At 43.1% G+C, this 27,493-nt stretch overlaps 1 protein-coding gene across 2 annotated transcripts; it reads left to right on the top strand.

Moving 5' to 3' along the window:
• On the top strand, window positions 1–26,787 carry CAPN9 (calpain 9). Of its 2 annotated transcripts, none has more exons than XM_054279597.1 (20): window positions 1–213; window positions 5,083–5,152; window positions 5,569–5,687; window positions 6,271–6,404; window positions 6,757–6,925; window positions 7,427–7,510; window positions 7,709–7,794; window positions 9,531–9,608; window positions 11,912–12,072; window positions 12,874–13,031; window positions 13,641–13,849; window positions 14,501–14,537; window positions 15,628–15,708; window positions 16,209–16,266; window positions 16,839–16,903; window positions 19,236–19,304; window positions 20,685–20,763; window positions 21,429–21,545; window positions 22,592–22,650; window positions 26,701–26,787. In XM_054279597.1, the coding sequence occupies exons 1-20, from the start codon at window positions 1–3 to the stop codon at window positions 26,785–26,787; spliced, it is 2,133 nt and encodes a 710-aa protein (XP_054135572.1). The 2 variants fall into 2 exon arrangements, with proteins under 2 accessions (XP_054135572.1, XP_054135573.1); XM_054279598.1 differs by lacking the exon at window positions 26,701–26,787 and adding an exon at window positions 23,437–23,463.
• Window positions 26,788–27,493: the final 706 nt, after the last annotated feature.

Below are 27,493 nucleotides of genomic sequence, written 5' to 3'. Positions count from 1 at the left end.
ATGCCCTACCTGCACCAGGACTCGAAGCCGCGGCCGGCTGCGCATCCCGGCGGTGCCCGAGGCACGCACAGCTCGGGAAAGGGCTACGAGCAGCTGAAGCAAGAGTGCCTGCGCAGGGGCGTCCTCTTCGAGGACCCCGACTTCCCCGCCTGCAATTCATCTCTCTTCTTCAGTGAAAACCCAGCCATTCCCTTCGTCTGGAAGAGGCCTGGGGTGAGTATGCCCTTGTGTTAGTGCCTCCCGTCCCGCCCGAGGTCAGGCAGCTGGGCTGCGGGGGGCACCAAGCACCCCCTGCTCAGGGAGATGTGGAGATGAGGTGTGGGAGTATGGAGGGGCCTGACAGCTAGCCTGCAAGCAAAGCTGAGTTAATAGAAGAAATAACAATTGATGATTTTCGGGTGTATCTATAGCAAAGGAGAAGACAAAGCTGTCAGCATGGAAACTGATTAGAAAAGATACATGAAAATTTTTGTAAGCTAGACTAGGTGCATTAGTAGATGTGTATATGTACTTTATTAAATTTCTATAAAACTTTTGCCAATTATATTTACGTTAATTGTTTTACACCAATGAATATAATAAGTTATTGTAATGTAGTTAATGAGTTAAGATCACGCTTTATTAAGAGTATATAAGCTAGAGAACACGCAGAATAAAAACTTTTTTCTTCTTAGACCCTGATCATGTGTGTGTATATCACGTCCAACCTATCAGTGACATGGGGGGAAACCCTTCCCACCTCAGGAGCAGTGGCTCAGGATTGGGATGCCCCCCACAAAGAGCTCAAGTTGCAGGATGAAAGGGCTGGAAGGCTTCACCCCATGTTTCAGGTGTAGCTCATTGTACAGTCACACTTATGCATGTGTATTTATGTGCATGCATAAAGGACTCGTAATCAGCTTCTCTCTTACATTATTGCCAGACAAAAGATGAAAGTAAGAGGGCACACAGGGAATTAAGGGTAAAATACATTATGATAATGTTCTAACTGTGTAAAATTGAGTGTTGTTAATGTAGGAAATTCATAAGTGAGATCAACTTCAAAAATTCAAACCTTTTAACTTTGACAGTACTAGAGTCTTACTCTTACCTGCTCACTTCCATCAGGGAACACTGAGAGATTACAATTGCATGCCGTGGTTACTGAGCCATTCAGCAGTAGCCAAGGGCTCAGTGAGTTTCTCTTAATGCATCTTGCATAACAGCCATTAATAACACAGTGGGAGCCTGAAGCTGCACCAGTCATATGGTCTCAGATCATAAACCCAGCATCACTCCAGGTTCCTTGTTCTCACTTCACCCTGTAACTAATAACCACAGAAAAAAAATGTGGCAACATTTCATTTCTTTGCTAAGGACTGATGTTTATTCTGGGTTTTCTTCATAGTCTGGGAGCTGCTTCCTTTATAAAAAACTTTTCTTTGGTGATAGTGATACCAAGGGAGAGAAAGAACAAAGTAAGCTTAAAGAAGGGCTTAAATTATCTTAATTCCCGGTGATAAGCATTCAGTGCCTCAGCATCTGATAGTTAACATAGTGGTGATACAGAGCAGAATTAAAGCTGTTACTCCTGGACAAGTTTCAGTTGTGAAAAAATTGGAGATCCCAACACATGCTAAGTGCAGCCCCCACAGGCACTGCTGCCTATGTGTGCTCCAGAAAGCCAGGTGGTCTGTGGGGCTGCCTCCCAGCACAGGAGAGGCTGTGAGGCTGAGATGATTCAGGTGTGGTGATTAGAGTGCTGAGAGACATCAAAAGTGGACACTAAATCTTAAAGAATGATTTTCCTTTGCCCAGCTCTCAGGTGCTAGTTTGCCTTTTTAGGGCTCAGAATAGTTAAATCTGGTGTAACATGTGACCAGGAGTGGTTGAGAGGTTGTGTGCCCTTGTGTGTGGTACATAGGGGCAGTGGAGAATGGTCTGTTTTCTTCAGGATCTCTGTGTGCTGAACTGGAAACATTTCCAGGATGAGTAAGTTACCTCAAATGGCATCTGCCTTCACTCCAGTTCCCCCCACGCACTTTTGTGAACTGCACAGCGAGAAATAAAACTCAGGGGAGGCTGAGAGGATGTGTAAGGACAGGGTATTAGTTATGCTCTGCTCTGGCTCCTCACCATTTAAACTAAATCAGTTTCATCTCTATTATTCATCAGGAGTAGCAGCAAAATAGAGGTGGTGTAACAATTTAAATTTAACACATTTTACTTTGCAAAGGGAACATTGGCCTGGAGCATGTGCCAGGTGAGTTGCCACAGCTGGAGAGGCTGAGCACAAAATCATGGCCTCTGTGCAGGGTGTCTGTATTCCAGCTTCTTTTCATGGTGACTGGTTTTTACTGCATCTCCCACCAGTATTTTACAGTAGCTTGGTTGGAGTGTAGCACAGTACATGAGGGTGATTGCAGGGACAAATAATCTAAATCTTCTGATTTACAATCTGTTAGAGTTTAATGTTTAGTAATGAGAGTAGAGAAGGCTTCTCATTACTTTGACATGCATATATCTGCATATATACATGTTTGTAGCAGCATGAACAAGACCTTCACCTAGCACTACTCTGTAAATCTCCCACTGCAATCAGTGAGCTACCTGGATCTGCATCAGAAGAATATCTGACTTTCTACATAAGTGAAGTGCTCCCAGATTCAGACAGGTAGTGATTTTGTTTAGCAATCCTTTTAAATCCTTTTTAATTACAAATTCAAACTGCCCTTTATCAAAATTTTAGAACAATCTGAAGAACATAAGACTCTTTTCTCACTATATTTCATTTCCTTAATTCAACAGTTCAGTGTCTGGGAAAGTAGACATATGAATTGAAGAAAGAGAAAAACCCAGCCCATAAAAGGGAAGACAAATGGGTTTTACCAATTTCAGATGAGTCTATGGTCTACAGGAGGAAGTAAGAAAGAAATATTCCTAATATGAACAGCCATGGACAACCAGTATGACAGGTTGGGACCAGGCAGAGAAATGCAATCACAGAAATCACCTAAACAATCTCACTCCCAGTGTGCTTTAGGTCTCTATGCATCCCCTCCCAGTGCAAGACAGGCACTGGGATGCAATTTGTTTTCTTTTGGGTTTAAAGAAACATAGCTTTAATGCAGCATCAGGACAGTCACAGGTCACTGTGTTTCATCTCTCTGAAGACTGCATGTTCCTACTTCCAGGCAATATCTTTGTGCAGGTGAAGCCTTAAATTACTGCATGCTGTGTGTGAATGCTGGGTTTTGTCCTTTAAAATGCCAAAAGTCCTGATACATTATTATACCATCTGAAAGTCCTTTTAAAATTAACATTATTTTTGCAACACCCACTCAAAAACTGTAGTATTTTCTTTTGTTCAGCAGAGAATGTGGCACAAGTCCAGTCAACACCCTTTTAATTCCTTTTTATTGATTTTTTTAAAATTATTTTTGAATGCTCTAGACACAGGAGATTGAAAACATTTTTCCATGTATGAGTTACAGAGATGTGTTACAAACAATGAGTCACAAATCAAACCCATGTCAGTGGAAAGGATTTTTATCCTGTCCCTTGCTAACACACAGGGCTTCTTGGTAACAGATAAATGCATTAGTTGCAATGAGAATTACATCTCCTGAGAGCAATGGTGCTAAAACAAAGTGTGTTGTTGAACATCAGCTACTTTATCAGCCATTGCTATATCAATGTCTCAAGGCAATGAGCTGTGGTTTTATTGTTCATGCCCAGCCCCAACGAGACTGAGTGTATTTAACTAGCAGGCGGGCCAGCTGAGGAGGAGCTGCTGTTTGCTTCCCTTTGCTCCACACTCTGGGGACATGGTGTGCTGTGGTACCTCCTCCCCAGGCACCTGTGCCTGAGGCACAACCTGGCCACCGCCTCCTCCCCAGCAAAGGCAAACAAAGATTATGCAAACCAGTTTCCTCCTGGATGTTGCCTCTGCAGGGGGAGCTCCGCCGCAGCGGTGCTGCTACACTGAGGGGAGTGCCCTGGCTCCAGCAGCAGGTGCTTCAGCAATAAGTGCAGGAATCTGAACAAAGCTATCAATATTCTGCCCTATGGTCTGAGAAAATGCTGTGATATGAACGCAAAGCAACTCAATTTAATCTAGGCAAATTCAGGGATTAAATGACTGAATATGCTCTTCTATTTCCCCTGCCCTCCCCATTAATTTGTTTCATTTGCCACTTAGGCAGAAGGATCTGCTTCATGCCACAGGGTCTGCAATAATGTATCATGGCAGGCTGATTAACAGCAGGCATATTCCTCCAGTAATATATTAGATATTTTCCTCTCCCCTTTTCCATTCAGTTCAATCAATTACATTCAATATACAGTTCATGGGAAAATGGAGAATTCCTGCCACATTAATTGGTTTATCACTATAATTTTTCTATCCAGACATGGTACTAGTAATTGAACTAAACCAGTCTAATGAATGCTTGAGAACTGCTGTAATGGCACCATGAGCACCATTCCCTCTGACCTCTGACCCCATGGGGTGGGTAGTGTTAGCTCCTCCTAAAAATTGAGAGACATCAAAAATGGACACTAAATCTTAAAGAATTTAAGCAGGACTGAAGCTGTCTTTGTTGTTTGCTTTTTTGATGAGGAAGTTGTCCCATGGTTGTCAGACACTGTATGTTCCAGGTATTACATGCAAGTAAATAAAAGGCTTACTAGTTCAGTTAAAAGTAAATTGCCAATTTTATTGTTTTCAGCCATTGGAGGAAAGCAAGCTAACAAAAAGCCTTGTTAACCAGGGCTGCAGCCTGACATCAATCTTCTGGATGAGTTTGTGCTATGATATTTTAACAATTGCCTACAGATGAATAAAGAATGCCAGCCTTTCATTAGCAGCCAACTAATTATGAAAAATATGAGGATAGTTGATTCTTTAATTGCTGTACACTGTAATTAATTAGCAAGGATTCCCCATCTTGTTCTTTGTGGTGGCAACACTGCTGCAGGATAATACAGCTCGTGTGGCACACAGGGCTTGTAAACACTGCTGGAAGTCTGGTTCAGAGTGATGGTGATATTTTCCTATTTTCCTTAGAAATTCTAAGTAATTTCTCTGTTTCACTGTTGCAGGACATTGTCAAAGACCCCAAGTTTATCGTTGGAGGAGCCACCAGAACTGACATTTGTCAAGGGGATCTTGGTGAGTGATTCCCCCTGGATTGTGTGTTTGTGTGGAGCAGCAGCAGCAGTGTCCTCCCAGAGGAGGGGATGTTGTCCCTCTGGAGCTGGTGGCAGCAGTGGAGCTGGAGGTGCTGCCCAGGCTTGCCTGGCCCATGGCTGCTTCTTGGATAGATCCCACCCATCCATGCCAGGGGCCATCTTGGTGCAGTGGGATTCAGGGTCAGGGAAGGATCTTCACTTGGGGCTACTGTGAGCCCAAGCGAGTCTTCTGTCTACCAGCTCCTCCAGACTGAAGCACAGTCTGCCCTGGCCAGGCAGGGACCCCTCTCTGGGGACATGCAAGCTGTCTTTTGGGTTTCAGGGGAAGTGGCAGCTAGCTGTCATAACATCTCCTCTGGCCCCTTTTCCTCCTCTTTCCCCTTTCTCAATCCACAGGTGACTGCTGGCTTTTAGCAGCCATAGCTTCTCTCACACTGAATGAAAAAACACTAGCAAGAGTGGTGCCACTGGATCAAAATTTTGGGCCAGATTACGCTGGAATATTTCACTTCCAGGTAAGGTAAACATCTGTCACAGAATGAACCCATCTCTGTCATTACATTTCATGGTCTATTTCGCAGTGAGGCTGACAGGTACTGCAGAGGAGACACCAAAAAAAGTAGGATTTCTGAGCTTACAGTGTTGTTCATGTTTTGAGAAACAAACTAGAAGGCTACATCAGCCTCATACAGGCACAAACACAGCCACTCTTGTTATGTGAACAGATACATGGCCTTAGAAATAATTTCATATTTTCCTGGGAACACAAACCTCACTTAGGATATAAATCCTTAAAGGAATTGAACTGATACCTGTAACACACGTATGTCCTAAAGGAGTTTTGAATTATGTGGTGAACACTGGTGTGATTGACATAATCCTGGCAAGGAGCTACAGTACAGGTCTACACATTTAGCCTTGATGTTTTCCTAAGACAGATCACCCTTCCTAGAGACCAGCCTTGCAGGGCAGAGCAGAAACAGATGGTTTACGAGTCATCTAATCAAGCCTTACAATTAGAAATGCTGGGACACCAGAATCCTGCTCTCAGGAAATGCTGTGCTGTCAGCAAACTCATGCACCATCCATTTTAAACAGTTTTGGCAGCACAACGAGTGGCTGGATGTCGTGATTGATGACCGATTGCCCACCTTCAAGGGCCGGCTGGTTTTCCTGCACTCAGCTGAACTCAATGAATTTTGGAGTGCCTTACTAGAGAAAGCCTATGCCAAGTAAGTCCCACTGCACATACATAATTTGCTACTTGTACATACATTACTCACAGTTTGTTCATATGGTATTCACAATTCTAGTGAGCAGCTTCTGGCATTTACTGCTGCCCTTGCCAGCCTGACAACTGGCACTAAAGAGAGAACACCCCCAGGCCATAAAGATACTGAGAAATGGATGAATTAAAAATACAACTAAAAATGAAAGCAGAAAAACCCCAATACTACTGCTTGGGTACACTTTGGGGTACTTATTTTGACTTCAGTGCTATTGCTGCAATTTTACACACCTGTGAGAAAGCTGTCAGACATGGATATCTTGAAAGCAATTCTACAGTCAGTGTGTGTTTTCCAGGTTGAATGGCAGCTACGAGTCTCTGAAGGGTGGCAGTACAATAGAGGCCATGGAGGATTTCACTGGGGGCATAGGAGAAACATATGATGTTAAGGAGGCTCCTGACAATTTCTATGAAATCCTAGGAAAAGCCCTGAAAAGATGCTCAATGGTGGGCTGTTCTATTGATGTAAGTAAGAAATGGGGTCTCAATTTCTTGGTGCCCTCAGCTTTGTGCTTCAGTGTTTTCTGGTTTGAGTTTCATGTTTCCTCCTGATGAAGTTTGCTGCTTGCAAAGACTAGTTAAAATTTTATTGAACTAGGCAGTGTGATACTCAGCTGGCTGATGGCACCCTTCACCACCATCACTGTCCATCAAAGCCTTTTTACAAAAAATGAGACAGGCTGAACACCTGATCTCAGTCTGGAAATGTAGATGGTGCTGAAACAAAATCAAAGGGCAGAGAAGGAATTCCACCCTGGAATAACCTCATTTTAAACAACGTTTAAAACCTTCCATATTTTCCCCAAAAGGGCACCACTGCACCATGGTTGAGCAGAAAGACAAGATCCCTGTTTGTAGTATGGGTTAGCCACTGATTAGCTTGGTGCTTAACAGGGACTAGGTGGCACCATTTGTGATCTCACTCTGAAGAGAGAGGTTAATTCACATTTTTTCCCCCTATTCCAGACCAGCAGTGCTGCCGAGTCAGAAGCCCGAACTCCCTTTGGCCTTGTGAAAGGCCATGCATACTCTGTGACTGGCATTGAGGAGGTATGTCCAGCAGCATGGTGCAAGGAGGGGAAGTTATCCTGGGGAAGTTATCCAAATTCCAATCCAACTCTCCCTCCCACATCTCCAGTGGCACTCTGCACCTTTTGCCCAGCTGTTAACACCAGCCTCTGCACACTGGAGAAGTCTTGCTCCCTAGATCCTGGCACTTGATATTTTCTGCATTTCCTTCTTCCCCAGGTGAGCTATAGGGGCCGGCAAGTGCAGCTCATCAGGGTAAGGAACCCGTGGGGACAGGTGGAGTGGAATGGCCCTTGGAGTGACAAGTGAGTGCACTGTCCCTTACACACTGGCCTTGCAAAGGCCACATCCCAGCTTCTGCTCCACAGCTGGCTTCCTGCAGCCCCAGCTGCTCCATGGGAAACTAAACCAAGAGTTTGCATATGCCTAACAGTATTTCTGCCCCACACCATCTCCCCCTCAGCACATTCAAAGCAGCACAATGCAGGGACACTGTCAAGGTTGTTTAGCCCCCAAAACCTAGCATCAGCAGAAATCATGCATGAATATAAATGAGATAAGTTAATATTAATACACTCCCAACTGTAAAAGTTACACATTTTATTGATTAAATATTTACAAGCCTGTTGCTGTAGTACTTGAAACACAACATCCATAGTTTGTCCCACTACAGATAAGCTGAAACTGATAATGTATTACCCCCTTTGAATAGCTTGCATCTCTCTGTTTATTGTTTGGGGTTTCTTAAACACATCAGAAGTATACCTTAATAATAACAAATGGCCATTAAAGTTGTGGAAGGACCCCAAAACACAGCAGGGTTGCTCTGAAAACCCGTCAGGTTTTACTACTAATGGCAAAAAAGTGCAAACAATACAAAATGAAAAAAATAAGTGGTAAAAAAATCAACACTACGTTTCTCTCCAGCACACACTTTTCAGTATATTTTTTCACATATTCATTGTTTCATTTTTGTTTCACTTTTTCTACTGAGGGTTTTTTTAATTCACATAGACGCAGAGGAGAGGAACCATAACCTGCCTGGCCCTTTAATATTGCTGAGACATGCAACCATTTGTAGGACTACTTCAAATTTCCCTGTCCTTATCATGGCTCAGAAGTAAATTAAATATGTCCACATCAGCTCAGATCCTTTATCTTGAGGAAAAACATGGATAATTGACGTGTATAATGAGTTCTTAAATCTGAAAAAGATGGAGAGGTTATGATCAGGACAGGCATCTGGCAGTTTATGCTGTTCATCAAAAAGGCTGTCTCTGCAAAGCAGAGCTCTGACTCTGCACTTGGGAGGCTTTCTGGAACTCAGGATGCAGAGGGGCTTGCAGGTCAATACAGGAGCCTGTATTAACATTTTGCAGTGGTTGCTGGAATTAAAAACCACAACACAAGGTGCCTTCTACTCCTTAAGTTTGTTATGTCAAATTGGAAATACATTAGTGCACTTCCAGGTTTCCTGAAAAGCTTTATCAGGTTTTTGTTTGGTTTTGATATGCCACAGCTGGAATGGAAGGGGTACATGTAAAGGAGGCAAAGGCTTAACCTGGAGCCACAGTTACTCCACTGAATCTCTCTGTGCAGTCAGTTCCCACTGACTCAATTTTGAAAAAACATCTGGCCCTAAATTAGCAACAAGAGTGAAAAAGATGATGGTGCTACAGATGGAATACAAGTTTAAGGACAGTGTTTACTTACCAACATCTTGAGGTTTACCAATAGCCCTACTGTCTCCAACCCAAACACCTGAGACCAGTCCCAATGTCAATAACTCACATTGAGACCACTCTGGAGCAGCTTTGGGATTTTTGGCCTGGTGCTGCTTCTGGCTGCATTAATTAGTCTCTGCAACCATGAGTGCCAGCGGGATCAGGAAACCTCTTAAATGCAACTGTGTTTGTGTAAGCTGCACAAATAAAACATGTGAGAGAAGAGCAGCCTGCTGTTATGTCCTGCCAGTCATTCTGGGCCAGGGAAAATGGATTGCCACATGCCTGTAGTAAAGTTTGGTCTTGTTTTCCTGCAGCTCTGCAGAGTGGCGCTCAGTCAGCCCATCGGAGCAGAGACGCCTGTCTCAGGCAGCACGGGATGATGGAGAGTTCTGGTAAGACACAGGTTCTTAAAGTCTGGGATTCTAATCAGAAATCAAGGTGCAAGTGGCCAAACAAGCAACAAAGGAAGAAGCCTTTGCATGACGAAATTCTCAGTTTCTGCTTGAGAGAGGACAGGTAGAACGCTCCCTTTGTTTTCTGTGTTTCATATGTGCCTATACCTGTTTTAATAACAAAAGCCCTCAAAAATCAGTTTAGTTAATGGCATTGGTATTTCAAATACTGTGTATCTCCCATGAATGTAACACCCTTTAAATCCTTCCCATGAACAAAGGCAGTATATACAAAAGGGGGCATTGTATGGCACTGTATCAGCTATAAGATTCATCCTGGGCATGCACTGGGAGAGAATGAGTCCTGAGAAGCCATTCTACTAGTTGAATAAAGTAGAAGAGCAACAAGACACATGTGAAATTGTGGAAAATTTGAAGAAAATTAATGGAATGGAATGGAATGGAATGGAATGGAATGGGGAAAAAAAAGAAACCAACATGGTGGAAATTGCTTTAGAAATGTGAAGTGTTCTTCATGCCAAATTCATGATCTCAGACAGAGCAGATGGCTGACTTGCACATGATCCTCCCCCACCCTGTAACGATCATGCTGTGACAGTGTGTTGGGTCACATTTTCTAGGGCCAGATGCTCAATTCTTTACACATAGGTAAATCTAGAGACGTATGCAATGGAGCTGTTCCAGGTTTTGCCTGTGGGTTAAACCAAAGTTCAGCTTCAGGCCTGAGAAGTTATTTGAGATAGACAGTGCAGCACATTAAGTCACACAAGATGTTTTATCACAAATTTTGATAGCTGGAGGGAAGTAGGTCCAGTGGCTGTTCCGTTACTCTATTTTAACATAAGATATTTTGAGTGATTTTCTATTGACATAGCAAATGCTTTAGGGCATTTGCAGCTTTTTCAAAAAGCTTTTGTGTTTGTTTGGGCTTTGGGTTTGGTGGGATTTTTTTGTCTGTTTTTGACTTGTTTACAGCTGTAGTTTATATGGTGAGTGTAAAGGAGACAAAGACTTTACATGGAACCCAAGTAACTCCAGCAAGTATCTCAATACGGGGCAGAATTTAAGCCCTGACCATGTGATGGAGGTAAAAGTGTGCAAGTAGGCATCAAATAAACAGTGAAATTATTGGAAAAAAATCCCTTTTTAAACCCTTTTGTCCTTTGGACTTGTGAGAACTGAAGAAAATCTTCATGGTGACAGGCTGAGGACATTTTGACCTCATTAACTACCTCAAAGATGTTTTAGCTACGTATTAGCATTTTAGATTGGTCTTGTCCAGGTGTTTCTAATGAATGCAAAGGGGCATCTTGTGGTTGGCTAAGGAATCAGCTTCTTAGTCCTAGTCCCTTCCCTCCTATGATCAGAGGGTCAGAATCTTCCCTTCCCTTCATAAGTACAAACCCAGAACAGCTCTAGGGAGCTATCAGAACAGGTGTTTTGCCTCCTTGAAGTCAAATCTATAAAGGGCAACCCCTTCCTCTGCTTTGCAGCACATTTCAAAGAGCCCAAAATTGTATTGTGTGGCCAGGAAACCAAGCCATTTAGAGACAGATTTTGCTATAGTGCTCCTGCTTTAGTGTCCTGAGCATCAGAGTGAGAATAAGCAGTGCCTAGGGCTAGCAATATCTGGGAATAGCTGACAAGAAAGGGCAGAACTCAGCAAAGTAAACCCTGCTGTTTCTTTTCACACCAAAACCAAGTTGTAAAATGGCCCACAGCAAGTGTAAATTAATACCACCACAGACATCTATTTGTTATGAGGAAGAAAAATTGAACTAGCTCTGTTGGACGAGGCACATTGGAGGCTTGCTGGGTCCTGTCTGCCTCTGCCACAGATAAACTTGCATCTTGGAGGGCTTTTGCTCTCTTGCTACTCCATTTTGTTGTTAGGCATCAGCCACAGGAGGAAAAGGATAGTTACAGAAGCTTGTGTTAGGGAGGAGATCCATTTCTGTGTGTTATTTCCATGGTCCAGGGAGAGAGGGAGGCTCTTCCAGACAGCAGTTCAGAGCAGAGAACAAGTCTAGATGTCAAATTGCCCTCATGAAGGCTTAATGCATCAGCTCTTTTTCAGAGGGAAGTTCAGACTACCAAGGCTACCCTCAGGCTTAGAGTATAAGTGAGGGAAAGCTAGTTGCTCTCCTGCTGGCATATATCCATCGTCACCAAAACTACCCTACATGAATTGGTGATCTGGCTCTGGGGGAGATAAATACTTCTGGTGGGCATCCTTCACAAAGATGAATGGCTGCCTGTTCCTTACCACTTCTTTTGCTCAGGATGAAGTTTGAAGACTTCAAAGTGCATTTTGACAAAGTTGAGATCTGCAACCTGACTCCAGATGCCCTGGACGACAGCACTGCCCACAAATGGGAAGTGGCCATCCACCAAGGAAGCTGGGTCCGGGGAGCCACCGCAGGAGGATGTAGAAATTTCCTAGGTAAGTAAATGCTAGTTTGAAAATGAGAAGCAGGCACTGAAATCTTTGCCTGCCCTCAGCTATAGCTCTTCAGAGAGGAGCTTTTAGCCAGAGGTGTGGGTGCAAGGCAGTGCAGCTGACAGGAACCAGCTAAAGGGACAAATGAGGAAAGTCAAACCACTGTGTGGTTTAAGAGTGCTGTACTTCAATGATAAGACCTTTCTGTGACTGGCTGTTTCGAATGAACAAACCAGCAATTAACAAAGTGATAAATGTTCATATGGTCCCACTTGAGACTTTGTGGTGAAAGACTTTGCTTGTTTTGCTCTCAGATTCATTGGATCTGATTTACCTCTTAATGACATTTGTGTGAGCAGCACTAAGTTCAAATTAGCCAGGTAAACTGCAGCAGCAAGTGTAAAATGAGACAAAAAGCCCAGATCAGCCAACATGTTTATGTGCCTCTGAAGCTGTGTCGTGGGTCTGAACTCTGTTAGTGTAGAATGGCACCAGCACTATAGGATCATTGCAGCTATGAAATTTTAACAAAATTTCATCTCACAACTTCATTTGAATTATAGTAACTTAATAAGGCCCCAGGCCTAAAATCTTTCCTACACCTAGTTCCATGAAGGACTTTTGGATTTGGCTTATTTTTTGCAATGCTTAGTGGAAAGAAGTATAACGATTAATGGAAAAACTAAGTTTGAGTGGAACCTCATCTTTCTTGTCTTTTTTGGTTTGGTGGGGGTATTTTTGTAGTAGTAGTGGAGATTTATTATTCTGAATCAAGAAACTCTCTGATGTTCTTTACATTGGCAGAGACTTTCTGGACAAATCCACAAATCAAGCTGCATTTGACAGAGAAGGATGATGGACAAGATGGGTGCACATTCATAGCAGCACTGATGCAAAAGGGTCGCCGTAAGCTCAAGAAGCTTGGAGCTGAAATGCTGACCATTGGCTACTCTATTTATGAGGTACTCCTTTGCTGCTGCAGACAGGAGCTGCACTATTGCTGTTTGGAACTTTCCCCTGCCCCATTTTTGGGGCTCTTGCACCTAAAATAACCTTTAGTAAGTAACCTAACAGTTACATCATGGCCTGTGGAGGATGGAGTCCTCTCAGAGGAGAATTTAGGAGTCCCCACAGGGCCATGGGTTCCTTGAACAGACACCTCAGCCATTCTGTTACCCTCTGACTGGCTCAGGGAGAGGGAATATTGCTTCTTCTGAGCATCCTGGGGCACATCACACACTGATGCCTGTCCCCGAGTGAGGTTGTCACTGCTCTGTGACACTCTATCTGGGATGATGGTGTTTAATGGCAGGGCATATTTAAGTAGGAAGACAACACCCCAGAGTACTCTGAGACTGCCTTCTGGGTGGGAAAGGACAGTGGTAGTGGGTCCTTGCCATAAGGTGGGAGCTAAATTACTGTAAGTACCTGGGAGAGGGAATGAGAGTCAGGATCACAGCCTGGGGTGACACTTGTGCTAGGCAGAATTTGTCTCTGTGATTAGGAAGGGGGTGATTATGGCTTTCAGCACACCCTGGCCAGTGCAGCACTGCCTGTTTTTCCCCTCCTAGAGCCCTGGTACAGATGGACACTTGGGCAAAGACTTCTTCAGGTACCATGCCTCCAAGGCCAGGAGCAAAACCTACATCAATTTAAGGGAAGTATCCCACCGATTCAAGCTGCCACCAGGTGATTACATTCTCATTCCAACCACATTTGAGCCGCACCAGGAGGCAGATTTCTGCCTGAGGATCTTCTCTGAGAAGAAGGCCATCACTGAGTAAGTCAGCAGCAAGTTTTGGGCCCTCCAGTGCTCCCTTGCACATGGGGCTGTTGGCTGCTGGGGAGATGTGGCTGCCAGGCACCCAGCCCTACAGCAGAGACCCAGCATGGCAAGCTCTTGATCATTTGGGGGTTTTTGTTTGTACTTGCCCATTTTTGCTAAACCCAACCTTATTTTGAGAGGAGTGTAGAAGGTGGGAAAATAGGGTGTGCCATGATAAATCTGCTGGACGTTTGACAGGGAAGAGTTGCTAGCTGGCACTGTCTGGGTCTCTGTGAATACAGCAGTGTTTGCTTCCTGTTTGTTTCCTCCCAAAGTTTGTCCAAAAGACAATTTTATGTTAAAAAAGCATACAGAGGAAAAAATGTGTTCACAATGAATAATGAACAAAGAATGAGATTAATTCTTTAGCAGATGACGTGCACAGCTGTGTCCTCCCTGAGTCCTGCCTAATGTTTGTTCTAAGGGCCTATACCAAAATTTAAACAGTGCAAAAGTCTGCTTGTTTGATGAATTTTAGCTAAACATAACCTGTTACATTAAAAAACCCATTTTATCATTCACATGGGGAAAAGGTAATTATCAAGCTTCCACCCCAAGCAGATGTTGAATACCTTCAGATACCAAATAAGGTTTTGTTTTCTCCAGGGATCTAGATGAAAACGTTGCCATTGATCTTCCTGAGGTAAGTCTGCAGAGTTAAAGTAGCAAGAGAATATCTCAGCAGAAGCTGGCACTCATTGCTTTTGCTGTCTTTGGCCAAACCATGTTCATTTCACAGGAATGTTACACTATTGCCAGCTTTGTGTATGTCACTGAAATGCTAAGCTCTGCTTAAAAGAGCTGTAACAATCAAAATCATAATTGTTATGCCTCCCATCCCCTTGAAGGCAGTCAGTGCCAGCCAGCACGAGAGGTGGCGTCAGCCACCGCACGTGCAGTGAAAGCACCACTCATTAGCACTGGGAGCCACACGGCTGTTCACATCTTTTAGCATTTTATTTATTGTGAAAAATAAGAAGCAAGAGAATGTCCAATAGACCTGAATTAATTTTGCATACAAATATCTTTATTTTACTTCTTGAGAGGGAATGCTTACACATGCACATGCACGTGCCTACTGAAATGATTGAATTCTTTTTGCTTTTGAATGGCTTGGTCTGCCTGCTGAGCACTAATTGCAGCTGGGTCTGAGTCAGCTCCTGCTTAAATGTATCCCTGCAAATAAGCCATTAATTGTGGTGTGCCTTTCCATGGAAACAAGCTAAGCCAAGATCTGATTTGTCCCTCTTTAGTAAAACTCTTCTCTGGGGACCCAGCGAACAATGACATCTTCATTTCCGCGATCTCAGGGCCATATTCTGTAGCAATATAAATCTGTGCTGGGTAACATGCTGAAGTGAGCCACCTCTGGCTGCTGCTCTCATCATCTCAGGATGATGCCATGGGAGAGAGCTCAACAGTGCTGTGGTTGTTGGAAGCCCATGGAAACAGAATGGTGCAGGGTGGGATGAGAGGAGACAGAGGTTTTTTATTCTCTTGGTGCTCTTGGTTTTTACCAAGGCAATGGCACACTGTACTCTTGCCCAGGTGAAGGAAATGAGAGGGTGGGGACTCCCCTTGGGTAGAGAGGTGGCTGGGAGGCCTCAGATCTGGCAGAGTTCAGAAGCATGTGTACCCTTATTTTAAGATGTACATTGGTCCGGGGTGCACATTTGCAGGAGAAATGTCATGTTTTACAATTCTTATAAGGACTTGTGTGGTTGGTGTTGCAGCCTCTACATCCAACCCCAAGCTCACAAGAAACTGAAGAAGAAAAACAATTTCGGGCACTGTTTGAGCAGATTTCAGGAGAGGTGAGTGCAAAACACTTCGGGTCAGAGCAAGATGTAAAAAGAAGGGAAACACTTCTGCTCCTCTACAGGGCCAGGGATACATGTAACAAAATATTTTGGGAGTATGCTTAGTTGTAGTGTGTTGTTTGGGCACCAGATGTCACCATGCCTTATGGCTCGATGGATAAGGGTGCAGTCCCTGGTGAGCAAGCAGGAGGACCAAAGCTAGAACTCAAGCTCTGAAGGAGCCTGCCTGGTTTAATGTTCAGTTGCAGTTGAGTTTTCTTTGAATCAACAGCTCCCACTTGAGATCTCTTTCAGGCAGACTTATGCACAGCAGCACTCCTGTATTTACCCAGCCCTTACATTTTTTAGCTTTTTCTGGGTTTTGTATGGTTCTCTTTTGTTGAGTTGCAATAAAGTACAAATTAATGATGTTTGTATTTTCTGGGGTTTTTGGTAGATCTGATTACAGAAACATTAAAGTAATAGATGCTTCACTTTTTTTTTTTTTTCTGCAGGACCTGGCGATATCTGCAGAAGAGCTTGAATATGTTCTGAATGCTGTATTAAAAAAAAGTAAGTGCTGACAACTTCTAAGTTAATGGCTGTATATAACTTTATAAAATCTGCCATTTAATTCATTCACATATAGAAAATTCAGGACTGTCCTATGACCCCAACTTGGTGTTCTTGAGCCAGAGAGGGCAGAGCCAGGAAAGCATATGGTGCATGATCTAGCCAGGAGTTTGCCCTGCCTCCAGCATGATCCATGTCAGCTCAGTGAGGTCAGCTCTCTATTGCACTGCCACTCTGCTGTGGAAGGACAAGCCCTAGAATGGGACTTTTAAGACCTGGATGTAGCTCAGGATCCTGCTATGAGTCTTTTGTACAGTGGGAAACATGTCACTCCCTGAACCTCATCTCCTGATTTACAAATCAAGGACAGTATTTCATGTCTCCAGTAAATGCATCTTCTGTCTGGACTGAGACTTCTCTGTGGTGAGAGTTGCCTTCATCTTCCAGTTCACAGCCCTCCCACAATGAGGACTAAGAGTCAGCTATCTCTGTTCATGCGTCCTATTTTCTCCTTTCTGCTTATAATAGACAGCTTTGCCCATGGTTTCTTTCTTATTATTGTTCTTTTTCAGCAAAGAATATAAAATTCAAGAACTTAAGTCTCATTTCATGCCGAAATATCATTTCTCTTATGGATGTATCCTTTCAAATAAGTGCCTGTGAGGCTAAATGAAGAATGAATATAATTGTCCATAACATTATATGTCGTGGATGTCAGAAATGGATTTGGTAATGTCATGGCAGGTCACTACCCAAAGAAAACAAAAATACGTGACTGTTTTATTGTGATTTTTATTTTAGAAATTTAGGGTTAAGAGTTTCAGCACAAACTGTTTTATATTGCAGACTTAGAGGCAGATGCTTTAATGCTGACCACCTTTAGAAGTAAGTCTTAAGCTACTTCTGAATAGAACAGTGCATTTTTCAAGCTGTTGTTTATTTGAAAGAGACCTAGAAAATTTAACTCAAAAAAGTCTGTTATCTGGAAGGTTAATTCACCAGGCAGAGTTGTACATGCAAGTTATGGGTCAGAAACTAAGGATCAGCAGTGGTGAAAATTGCTGATATCAAAGCTCTTTTTTGACAGTCAGTTTAAAAACTGGAAAATCTGGTCTTTCAGCTAGCTGCTGGGACTCCAGGAAACAGACATGTGGGTGAGAGTTGTCTGTCCAAATTTAGGCATTTGTGGTGTAGGTGTCTACATCTAAGCCAGCTTTCTAGACTTCCTTTGTAGATAGCAAAAGGGGTGGTGTAATTAATTTTTCTGGCTGTACCTAACTGAGGGGTGATAAATGACTGCTCAGGCACCAGGTGAGGTGAATCACAGCCCTGGTGCTTCCCCACCAGATTTGTCCTTTGCAGAGTTCTGGTTCCTGCTGAGTTTGCTGAGCATGGCTTCTCCTCAGGTAGAGCTGCTTTTGCAGTATGCTTTCTCAATAAACAGTTTTGTTACACATGAGACAAAACAGTCCTACCAAGGCAAGTATCTAATATTTGGTTTATGCCTTGCTTGTTCAGCTGAGATGTTCTTATCTTTTGCTTTTGTTGCCCCAGTCCATGACAGAGGTAATATCCATTAAAACATTTAGATGAAACAAAAGCAGACAGAATTTTATCCTATTAAAGCTAGTTTATAATATTAAAACTCAATGCAGATTAATCACTCTGCACATGCAATGAGAAATGGGACCAGTCGTAAATTTCCTTGCTTAAAAACCAAGGTTCAGTAGGGAGCTGGTCCATGTTCACATCTCATCCTTACATGGTATTGGCACAGAGCCAGGGCCTGTGCCTGACCCTGGAGCATGGCAGCAGTTCTAGGTTTGCTATTTAGGATACAACTGAATAGTTTCCATGATTTGCAATGCTTCCAAGCAAATCTCTGCATAGTTTTGAATAAATGGGGAGACATCTCTTCCTCTGCTTTGGAAGCACAAGGAATGCAGACACAATCATCCCACTCTGGCCATGCTATTTGGAGCACAATGGAAGAGCAAAACCATAAAAACAAAAATCCAAGTCAATGCTGGCACAGTCTCCCCTGTGTCACATGCTACTGAATTCCCTGGCAACTGTCACCATGGGGTGGTGAGGAGCAGGGACGGAGTTCCACATGACCCTGGGAAGAAGAACCTGGCTGGGTAAAAAAACCCTTTGCAGAAGTGAGAATGTCCTTGGAATCTGTGGGTGCCCTCAATAATGTCACCAGCTCAAATAACAGCAGGTGATAGCCAGACCCCGTTTGGCATGTTTTGACCTTTGTGAATGCTCCCTGAGCCAGTGTCCATCTGAGCAAGGGCTTTGTCCTGGCAAGATGGAAAAAGGAAAGGGAGTGGGACCATTCCTTATTTAGCATTTCAGAACAGGTGCCTCATCCTCAAAATGAACTGTGCTCAGTTCATCAGTAACTCAGTGAAATAAGTCCCTCGCTTCAGGCAGAGGGAAGGCCAGGCAGATCTAATCATTGCCTCCTAGAACTGCTATACAGGCATTTATTTCAGACCACAAGGACCAGATTTTGCCAGTCTCACCTCACTACTCCCATGAATTTTTCGTTGAGCCATTGCAACAGAGCCTGGTCTCTAGATAAAAATACTGAAGAGCACATTGGTTGACTAACTCCTTTGGGTACAGCAGCAATTTGTTTTAATCAGGTAATTTAATTCTCTGAGTCATTTATATCCCATTTACATCCAAAACTGTTCTTGCCTTAGAATAATCTTTCTTCCTCATGTAGTGCCTGAATTGCTCAGCTGTGTTTTTATATCACATAATGTTCCTCCAGTATCACAGCCACAGGCATGACTGTAACTGCTGGAGCTCTACCTTTTGAGAAATTCCAAAGCCAGTTTCAGCAGCACCATAGGCTTTCCAGTCAACATTTTCTGCTCAAGGGAACTACTCTGATAAGTTCAGACTGAATTTGGACTTTCATATAACAAGTCCTTTTCCTTAGTTCATATTACCAGACCAATGGCTACGGGAAACTGGAATTCAGTGAGTTCAGAGTTTTCTGGGAAAAACTGAAGAAATGGATAGTAGGTGACATTATCCACTGTAATTTTTCCTCCATTTCATTAGCTACTTCCCAAACAGTTTATTAGGTAAAAGCAGACAAAAATGGAGACAGGAGTGTGTTCAAGCCATGAATTTTAACACAAAACAAATGTTTTAAAAGCATGGGGTTTGTTTTGGATAGTCAGAGACATTCTTAGCTTTCCATGATGATAAACCATAATGGTTTTCTGGAAATAACTGAGATTTTTGTAAACGAATCAGCTATGTTTGGGATAGAGAATGCAATGGACACTAAAAAGCAAGCCATTCAAAAGGAAACTTAAGGGGTTTCCATAGCTGCTGTTGTACAGAAGAAAGTGATGATTCATGACTAGTAGGAAACAATCATTTCCTAAGCCCCTGCATTTTCATTACTGATCTCTCAGGAGTCAACTGTGCTGAAGTCTGGGAAAATGCTGATTCTAATTTTAAACATTTTTTCCTGCCACTGTATATGGCAGTAAGAATAAGTAGGCTTGCAGAATCAATCACAGACTGAATATTCAAATAAAAGACTTTATAATTGTTTCCTTATGGCCATTAATAGGTTTTTTTGAATTTGTGCTTCACCAAAGCATTCAAAATATGCAGTTCTTTGCTTCTCATCTGGCCCATCAAAAATGGCCAACACTTTTTCTGGTTACTAATGCCACATCTCTTTCAACAAAGGACACATTGTGTTTCAGCAAGGGGCTTGAGAAATCCTTGTATCCTGTAGGAAGATTTGCACATATATTTGCTGGAAAATTTTAAGCTGAATGTGACGACAGCTCCAAATAACTCATATTCCAAAGGAGAGTCGTATTTGTCGTCTCAATAAAAGGATGGAATTTAACTCCAGCTTGAAAACTGCTCTATATATAGGTCAAACCTCAAACTGTTTGACCAGTTCTCTTGGTTGTACCATGAATGTGGCTATTCAGCTCTTTTATACTTAGAAGCAAATGAGTAAGTGAGAATATTAACATCATGTTAAAATTTGTCTCTAGTCTTCAGAACTACAGAGAAAAACATTAAAGATTAAGAGAATGTGTCAGTTAAGAGTTAAAAGACAGAGAACAACACATCTTTCCAGTTAAAATTACTTTTTTTTTTTTTAATCACGACATTTTTAATCAAGAGTAACTCATTATTTTTAATGCTTGCATTTGGCAGTACTTTTTTAAGTCACAACAACCTGTTATATGACAAGAGAATTGGGAACAAAATTTGCTCCTCCATTACAAAATCAGACTGGATCTAGACCAAAGTCTTATCACCTTTCTTAAATGCTTATGCTGTGCAGTTGGAGACAAACACCTTACCTTCCTATCTCTTTCATATGCCAGTACTGAGCTTTCTGTGTGCTCCTTTCATAACAGAGCATCTTCCTTCAATTTGACTTTGATAAATCTGGCTCCATGTCCTCTTATGAGCTTCGTGGTGCTCTTAAAGCTGCAGGTAAGACAAGCACTGCACTTTATCTGGGAAAGCTGTTGGGCCAATCAGTGTGAGTGAAGAGGACAATCAATCACAGGCCAGGTGCTCCTGAAAAGGAAGGAGGAGAACCTGGGCACATTGAATAGGGGAATCTTGCCCCAGTTACCCACAGTCCTGAAAGGCAGGCAGTCAGAGTAATCTCTGTGTTTTCTTGAGCTCTGTTAAACTCAACAGGGCTGCACATGTGTAGGGTTAGACCTTGAAACAGACCACTTCATCTACATTCAAGAGTTGAATGTAGATGAGTCCATCTACATTCAAGAGTTGAAGGAATAGCAAATAAGCAGCCATGAAGAGAGATCACTGCATTAGTATTTCATCACAACTTATTTTTATCAAAGCAGAATAATTTTACAGAAATCCCTCCGAATTCAAGAAGACAGAATGGTCTCTCATACATCATAGTGTGCATGGACTAGAAACTGCAGTGCCTGAAAAGTTTCTTGTTCAGAGTTTGTTATTCATTGCAGACTTAAGAAACTTTGTGGTTAGATCTCTTTCTGGACGGATGTGTGCCACCGAGTATCCTCCCATTAAGTGGCTTTCAAGATTAGTTAATAGAGATCTGTAGATTCCCCCTGACATGTTAGGTAGCTCACCTTTTCTTTGTGTGTGTCTTTGGGAAGGATACCAGCTCAACAATTACCTGCTGCAACTGATTGTCCTCCGATACTCTGATGAACAGTTCCAGATTGAATTTGATGATTTTCTGAACTGCCTAATACGCCTGGAGAATGCGAGTCGTGAGTATCTCCTTCCTCTGGAATTTCATCCCCTTTGAGAAAGAAATTGTTCTGCTTTTGGCTGTTGAGCATGTTGCACAATATCTGAGATGGAGTGCAAGGCTAACAGAAAGGAGCTGTGTTTAGCATTTGCATTTAGGGTGGCTTTTCTCCGGTAACGTGAAAAATGTTCTGCTGCCAATGGAAAATTTCCCCATGTGAATAGAGCTTGCTACATAAACTCTACAGCAATGTTGAAGGCATGTGAAGAATGCTGGTAAAGTCCATGTTGTAACCCTTCTTGTGGCTCACCCAGGAGCTTTATTTGGGATCACACAAGTTCAAGGTTCAAATATTACTTGTGCCTCATGGAAATAGAAAATTGACATGTGCTTGGGCAGGTATCTCCTGTACCTTTTACACAACATGTTCCCTTTTGGCTTCAGATGTGGTTCCCTGTATATCAAGGCACCCAAGGTCTCAGTTCACTTCTGGCATAGGGTCACTCTCATTACAAAGCAGCAGTAGTAGAGATTGGTGAAAAGGCTGGATAAATGACTGGATAAAGTGACCACTAGTGTGGCTGAGAATTCAAATAAAACACAGTTCACTCTATGAGAAGAAAAATCAACTTTCTTCACTGATTTCTTTGGTTTTGTTCTTCTCTTTACTTTCTGGCTTGACTGTAGCAATAGAATTATTAAATTGTATTGCTAGAGAGATAGAAGTTAAATAAAATTTATAAAGGAATGCAAATTGCTTGGCTTGATTTCAGAGTATACTCCAAATCTGACTGTTTAGCAGAATAAGGACACCTCTTCCAGACAAGTCCTGAAGTGACCCTTGGCTAAAGGCCTTCAGTCAGCAAGACATTTGCTCTTGCAAGGACTTTGCTTTGTCAGAGGAGCTACCACCACCAAGCAATCCTAAGCAATCTGCCTTTGCACCCAGCCTTCCCTCTCCTGGCATGGCCACTCGTCCGTCTGTCCGTGGTTGTGGGCGGGAGAGCTCGTGTATGAATATGAATGAGGTGTATTTATAGCACTGCTGTCCCTGTCTCATTGCAGGAGTATTCCAAGCACTGAGTGTGAAAACCAAGGACTTCATTAACCTGAATATAGGCGAGGTATGAGCACAGATTCATAAACACTGACAGAATGGTGGGGTTTCTCTAGAGCTTTGTCCTCTTCTAAGAGCTGGGGTATTTCTGCATGGCACTTTGTGTGTCCATGAGAGTGCAGGGGGTATCTGCTATAGGTTTCACCACAGCTGGAATTTTACAGCCCACTACAGCCTGCTCACTGATTAAATCTCCTCCACGCTATTTCTTTCCTTCCTTGTCCTGTGGCATATTGACAGCTTCCCATGCCCCTTTCTCTGCTTTTATTCCATCCTTGGGTGCCGGGTTTCAGTGGGGAAAGAGGAAGGAGCAGATGGGGATGGGGCGGTCTTTCACTCCCCCTGGGTCCCCCAGGAATTCAGATCAGCCTCGCCTGTGCATGTCTATCATTTGCTTCTCACAGTCCTCAGCACAGGTTTCTTATTTTCTTGTGCTCTCCTTGTCTCCCTGTTGCTGTGAGCTGTCTCTCATTTCACACTAAGCCAAGGCTTCCTGGGGTGAGGCACAATGAATTCCCAGGGAAAGGAAATGTGGGAACAAATGTAGACGGCTGGGATGCAAATAAAGTAACTGCTGCTTCCAGCATCTAGTGCTTTGCCTTATTCCTTCCTGCTGGCTGAGGTCTCTCCTTAATGACAGGATGTAAAAGCCAAGTGAGCAAAGGTCCTTTCCCTGCCTGGGGTTAACTCAGAGCAAAGCACTGCTTTGGAAAGGCTCTCATTTGGGAAAGATATGGGGAGGGAGAAGGGCCTGAAATACTTAATTTTAAAGTTTACCTTTTTCTGATACTAGTTTATCAGCCTGGGAATGAGCATCTGAAGAAATCTGATTTGGATGCCAGGAGTTTCTTGCAACTTTTCTGCTGAGACTTTTGCCCCAGGAGCTGAGATCCCCTTCACGTGCAAACTTCACCAGGAGATTTCCTGCAGAGAAACATGCATGCTACCTCCACTTCCTGTTCTCCAGCCCTGTGGATGAGTTCAAGTGTCAGATCATGTGGTTTTGGTAGAGCCTAAAACTGGATTTGGCACTGACCATTTGGAGGGGGAACACATGCCTCTCAAGCAGGCTGAAACTGTTGTTCCTGAATGACCACAGGTTTTTATGAAATTGGATTGTGTTTAGTTTCAGCATAGCACAGACTACAGTGATTAAAAGTCTTTATTGATGCTTGGCTCCTGATTACTGTAAGGTGCTTTTGAAAATACAAGGTTGCATAAAACTTGCTCAGTTTGGAATTTATTTCCGGGCATAATGTGTGGCTGCATGACAAGTACCCCATTGTAGCCACATGAATTGCAGTCTGGTGAGCTGTGGACAAAGAAACACTAGGGACTGTATGAATGAAAATTCACTTCTTAATAGTTGTGGTCCTTCCCTTGGAAGGATGGTTAAGCTAAGGTTTGACATTCATCGCAGGTATACTTTAAGGAAGAATTATTGCACCTCACATTTTCTTAGTCCTTCCTCTGCTACCAGCAAAGTTCCTCTGCTTCACAGTTTTCTCTGTAGCCAGAGAGTGTCCCACAGGCCCATCTCTGCAGAGTTGCACAGTTTGTCACCATCTTCAGAGAAACACCTGACCTCTGAGACAGTGACAACTTGCATGGGGCCATTTTCCCCCAGGCAGTCTGAGATTGTGTCCCACACCAGCCATGCTCCAGAAGAACAATTATAATCATTTTAGATTAACTAAATGTACCCATTGGTAAGGTCCTGATCTCTGCAGATGCTGTTTTGCATCTGTGACTTGCACAGTATTTCTCGTGTGATGTGGGTAGCCAGCGCTGACTTAAAAAGTAACAGTAACAGCAGCCAGGGACTTAAGAGGTCTTCACAGGATTTGTTTCCATGATAATCTTCATAACTTGTGTCTATTTCATAATGAATCAACTGGCTGGCTTTGTTTCCTAAAACCTTCCTTGCAGTGTAACAGATGGCCCCAGGCTAGCCTTGCATTCCCTACTGTCTGGGATCACTGAGACAGACAGGGCTTTGTTTTCTCTAGATTTAGACCTAATGAACAATTCAGGAAAGAAAATCAAGCTGCAGTAAAGGTGAAGCTCAAACAGTGAAATAACGTACAGATCATGGTGTTTAAAATACCAACTTTCCTTTTTCCTAGCAGTTACAAACTTGTAACTATGCAGAAAATACTCTGGAGCAAGCTGGAAGCCAAGCAAAAGCTGAGGGTTGCAGTATTTGATTAACTGAGGTACTCAGCCCCATGAGATATATTGATTTTCAGATGTGCTGACTGTATGCTTTTTTACAGCACCAGAGACAGCTGTCTAAATTTGTGAAAGTTTGGATTAAAATCTAGATTGTCCTATGAACATTCAGCCACACACTCGAAACAAAAAAACCCCAATCCACAGATCTTTAACTGGTTCATTGTACAAACTTAGATGTGGATATAAATTTGTTGTAATGTACCATTGTTCACATGCCATGCAGAAGAAAAGAGGTGTCTCAATACCTGGCAGTATCAGTGTAGCTTTCTGTTGCTCTCCACAGAGCTGATGTTGTCTAGAGAAATCAGGATTGCAGTACAAAAATTATAAATAAAGGTAGGAGCAATGAGGTACAGGCAAAAAACTCCTCAGCTTTAAAAACAAAATTCATGCTTTTAAGAAAAACACCCCCTGAGTTTTCTGCCCACTCAGAGCAGTTGCCTGCTGACTGCACCACAAGGAACTTGGGAAGTAACATCTGAGTTCCTTAGGAATCAGCCTCTTTCTTGGGCAGCCAGCTCTGCAGAGAGCCCAGTCCCAGTCCTGCCTTGGGGCTTACACAGCACTCCAGCCGCAGCAGAGGGAGTTAAGCACAAGAGAACTTGCAGGTACAGCTGGGCTGGTCCATGGCCACTCAGACTCTGTAGCAGCACAGCTCCTGTCTCACCACTTTGGCTGTAAGGATGTTACAGATGCCTGTGCTGAAAGCCTTGCCAATATCAAGGTGAAAAACAGTAATTGCTCCCCTTTGTCCTGTGTGCTAGACCTTTTCCTTTCTGCACTGGAGCAAGGCCCACCTTAAAAAGGGAAGAGTAACTCGGCAGTAACTTTTGCAGCATGAAGAGAGAATCCCTGGTGAGGGAGGGTTTGTGTGATATTAGCCTGTTTGTGTGAGTGTGTGAGTGAGTGAGTGAGTGAGTGAGTGAGTGAGTGAGTGAGTGAGATGTTTGATTTCACAGCCCCACCTGAACACAATTGTCCTTCTCAGCACTGCACCTGCCTGGTGTTAGAGCAGGAGGGTGACTTTGCCCAGAAGCAGGAGTTTGGCCTTGCTGGTCTTATTTTCTTTTAATCAGGACCTTGAAGCTAGATCTCACTGCCTTCTCTGACATGAGATGAGATGCAGATGTATTTGGCTCTGTACCATTACAGGAGCTATGGCAAATTCCTTCCAGTGCTGGGAAAGCTGGGAGTGGTCCACTCCCTAATGTGGTGCACACAGACCTTGTTAGCAAGAATGGCTCATGCTGGGAAGCTCTGCCTTGTCTGCTAATAGCAACATTAATGGGGAACATGAGAGTCATTTTTCATAATTATGTGAGTGGAAAAAACTAAGAATCACTTAGCTACAGGGTTGCAATCTGAGCATGCTTTCCCACTAGCTAAGCAAATGGAAATTTCTCCCTAAACCTGCTGCTAAAGCCTTAGGTTAGATGCTAGCAGGGGTTGGCTGCTGCCCTGGAGCTGATTGTCTCTCCTTTGCTCCCCTGTGCCCTCTCAGCCACCTTGGGACCCCAAGATGCTGGGCAGTGCTCCGAGACATGGCACATTTCTGAGTTTAAAGGAACAGCATCAGCTCCAGGCACAAACCTTTGGTGAGGATATTCACTTGTGGTTTGCCCCAAGCTCCACCACCTCCACCACCCTAACCACCATGATGGATTTGGCAATGGCATTTTCCTGCCTTGCTCTACGTTTTCTTCCTAGCCTGTTGCTGCGGCCAGAAGGGAGTTAGTGAATACTACCATGAAAAGCTGCCTTAAAAAAATAAAAAATCTGAAAAACTGTGAAATTGCGCTCTGTTTTTTCTCCATTCAAACAGAGACAGAAACCATCAGTAAACTTTGTGGGTACAAGGGTGGTCAGAAGTATCCCATGCTTCTTCAGAAAGCTCCCAAGGAGTGGCTGAGCAATGCTGCATGTTTGTTTTGGTTTGGGTGTTTTTGTTTGGTTATTTTGTTTTGGTTTTTGGTTGGGTTTTTTTTTAGTAGGTGTTTTGGGCTTGTTTGTGTTTTCTTTTGGTTTTGTTACAGACCTATTTGAAGTCCCACTAGGTCTTTTGGGAGCCTACAAATTCGTGTCAGCACAGGTGGTGCATGAGACATTGCAGGGGGAGTGAGGGGAAAGGAAAAAAGTAAAATCTGGCCATCCCACTGCTGGCAAATCCTCCATATTGTGGTGCTGTGGTGTCAGGTAGGAGAAATGCTAGAAGTGATGTGGCAGCTCACCCCATTTATAACAGTTGTGGTTGCTTCCAGTCATGAAAATTAAATATTTGTGGATAGAGATGAGTTATCTAAATAATTTAAATTTTAACTGCATTATCTCTCCACAAGTCCCCCACCTCCCCCCTGAAAGATGTGAGCCTTTGTGCTTTTTGACTTGTGGCAGCATGTGTTTTGGAAGAACATCAGAGTGCTGAGGGCAGTTTGCAATGTTCCCAGCAAGGCTGGAACTTCAGCGTTTTAAAAATTAATTATAAATACTTGCTGATTGAGGTAAACACACAAGATGTCAGCAATTGCCAGCAACTATCTTCTGCACGACAGGCACTTATAAGGGCAAGTGTGTTATAAATTGCTCTCCTAAAATCTCTTGTTTTCATCCTTTGTCCT

This window comes from Melozone crissalis, unplaced genomic scaffold (genome assembly GCF_028551555.1).
Source record: "Melozone crissalis strain CALT ecotype California unplaced genomic scaffold, PUWL_Pcris_2 ptg000027l_1, whole genome shotgun sequence".
Classification (NCBI taxonomy): Eukaryota; Metazoa; Chordata; class Aves; order Passeriformes; family Passerellidae; genus Melozone; species Melozone crissalis.
Note: the sequence above shows the minus strand (reverse complement) of the source record. Positions and strands in the feature narration are given on the sequence as shown.

Excerpts from the sequence above, each read along its gene's own strand:
- CAPN9 (XM_054279597.1), top strand. The coding sequence starts at position 1 with ATGCCCTACCTGCACCAGGACTCGAAGCCGCGGCCGGCTGCGCATCCC. Across the intron at positions 16,904-19,235 it reads ATATCATTTCTCTTATGGAT|ACCAATGGCTACGGGAAACT; the intron begins GTATCCTTTCAA and ends TCATATTACCAG. Across the intron at positions 19,305-20,684 it reads AAAAACTGAAGAAATGGATA|AGCATCTTCCTTCAATTTGA; the intron begins GTAGGTGACATT and ends CTTTCATAACAG.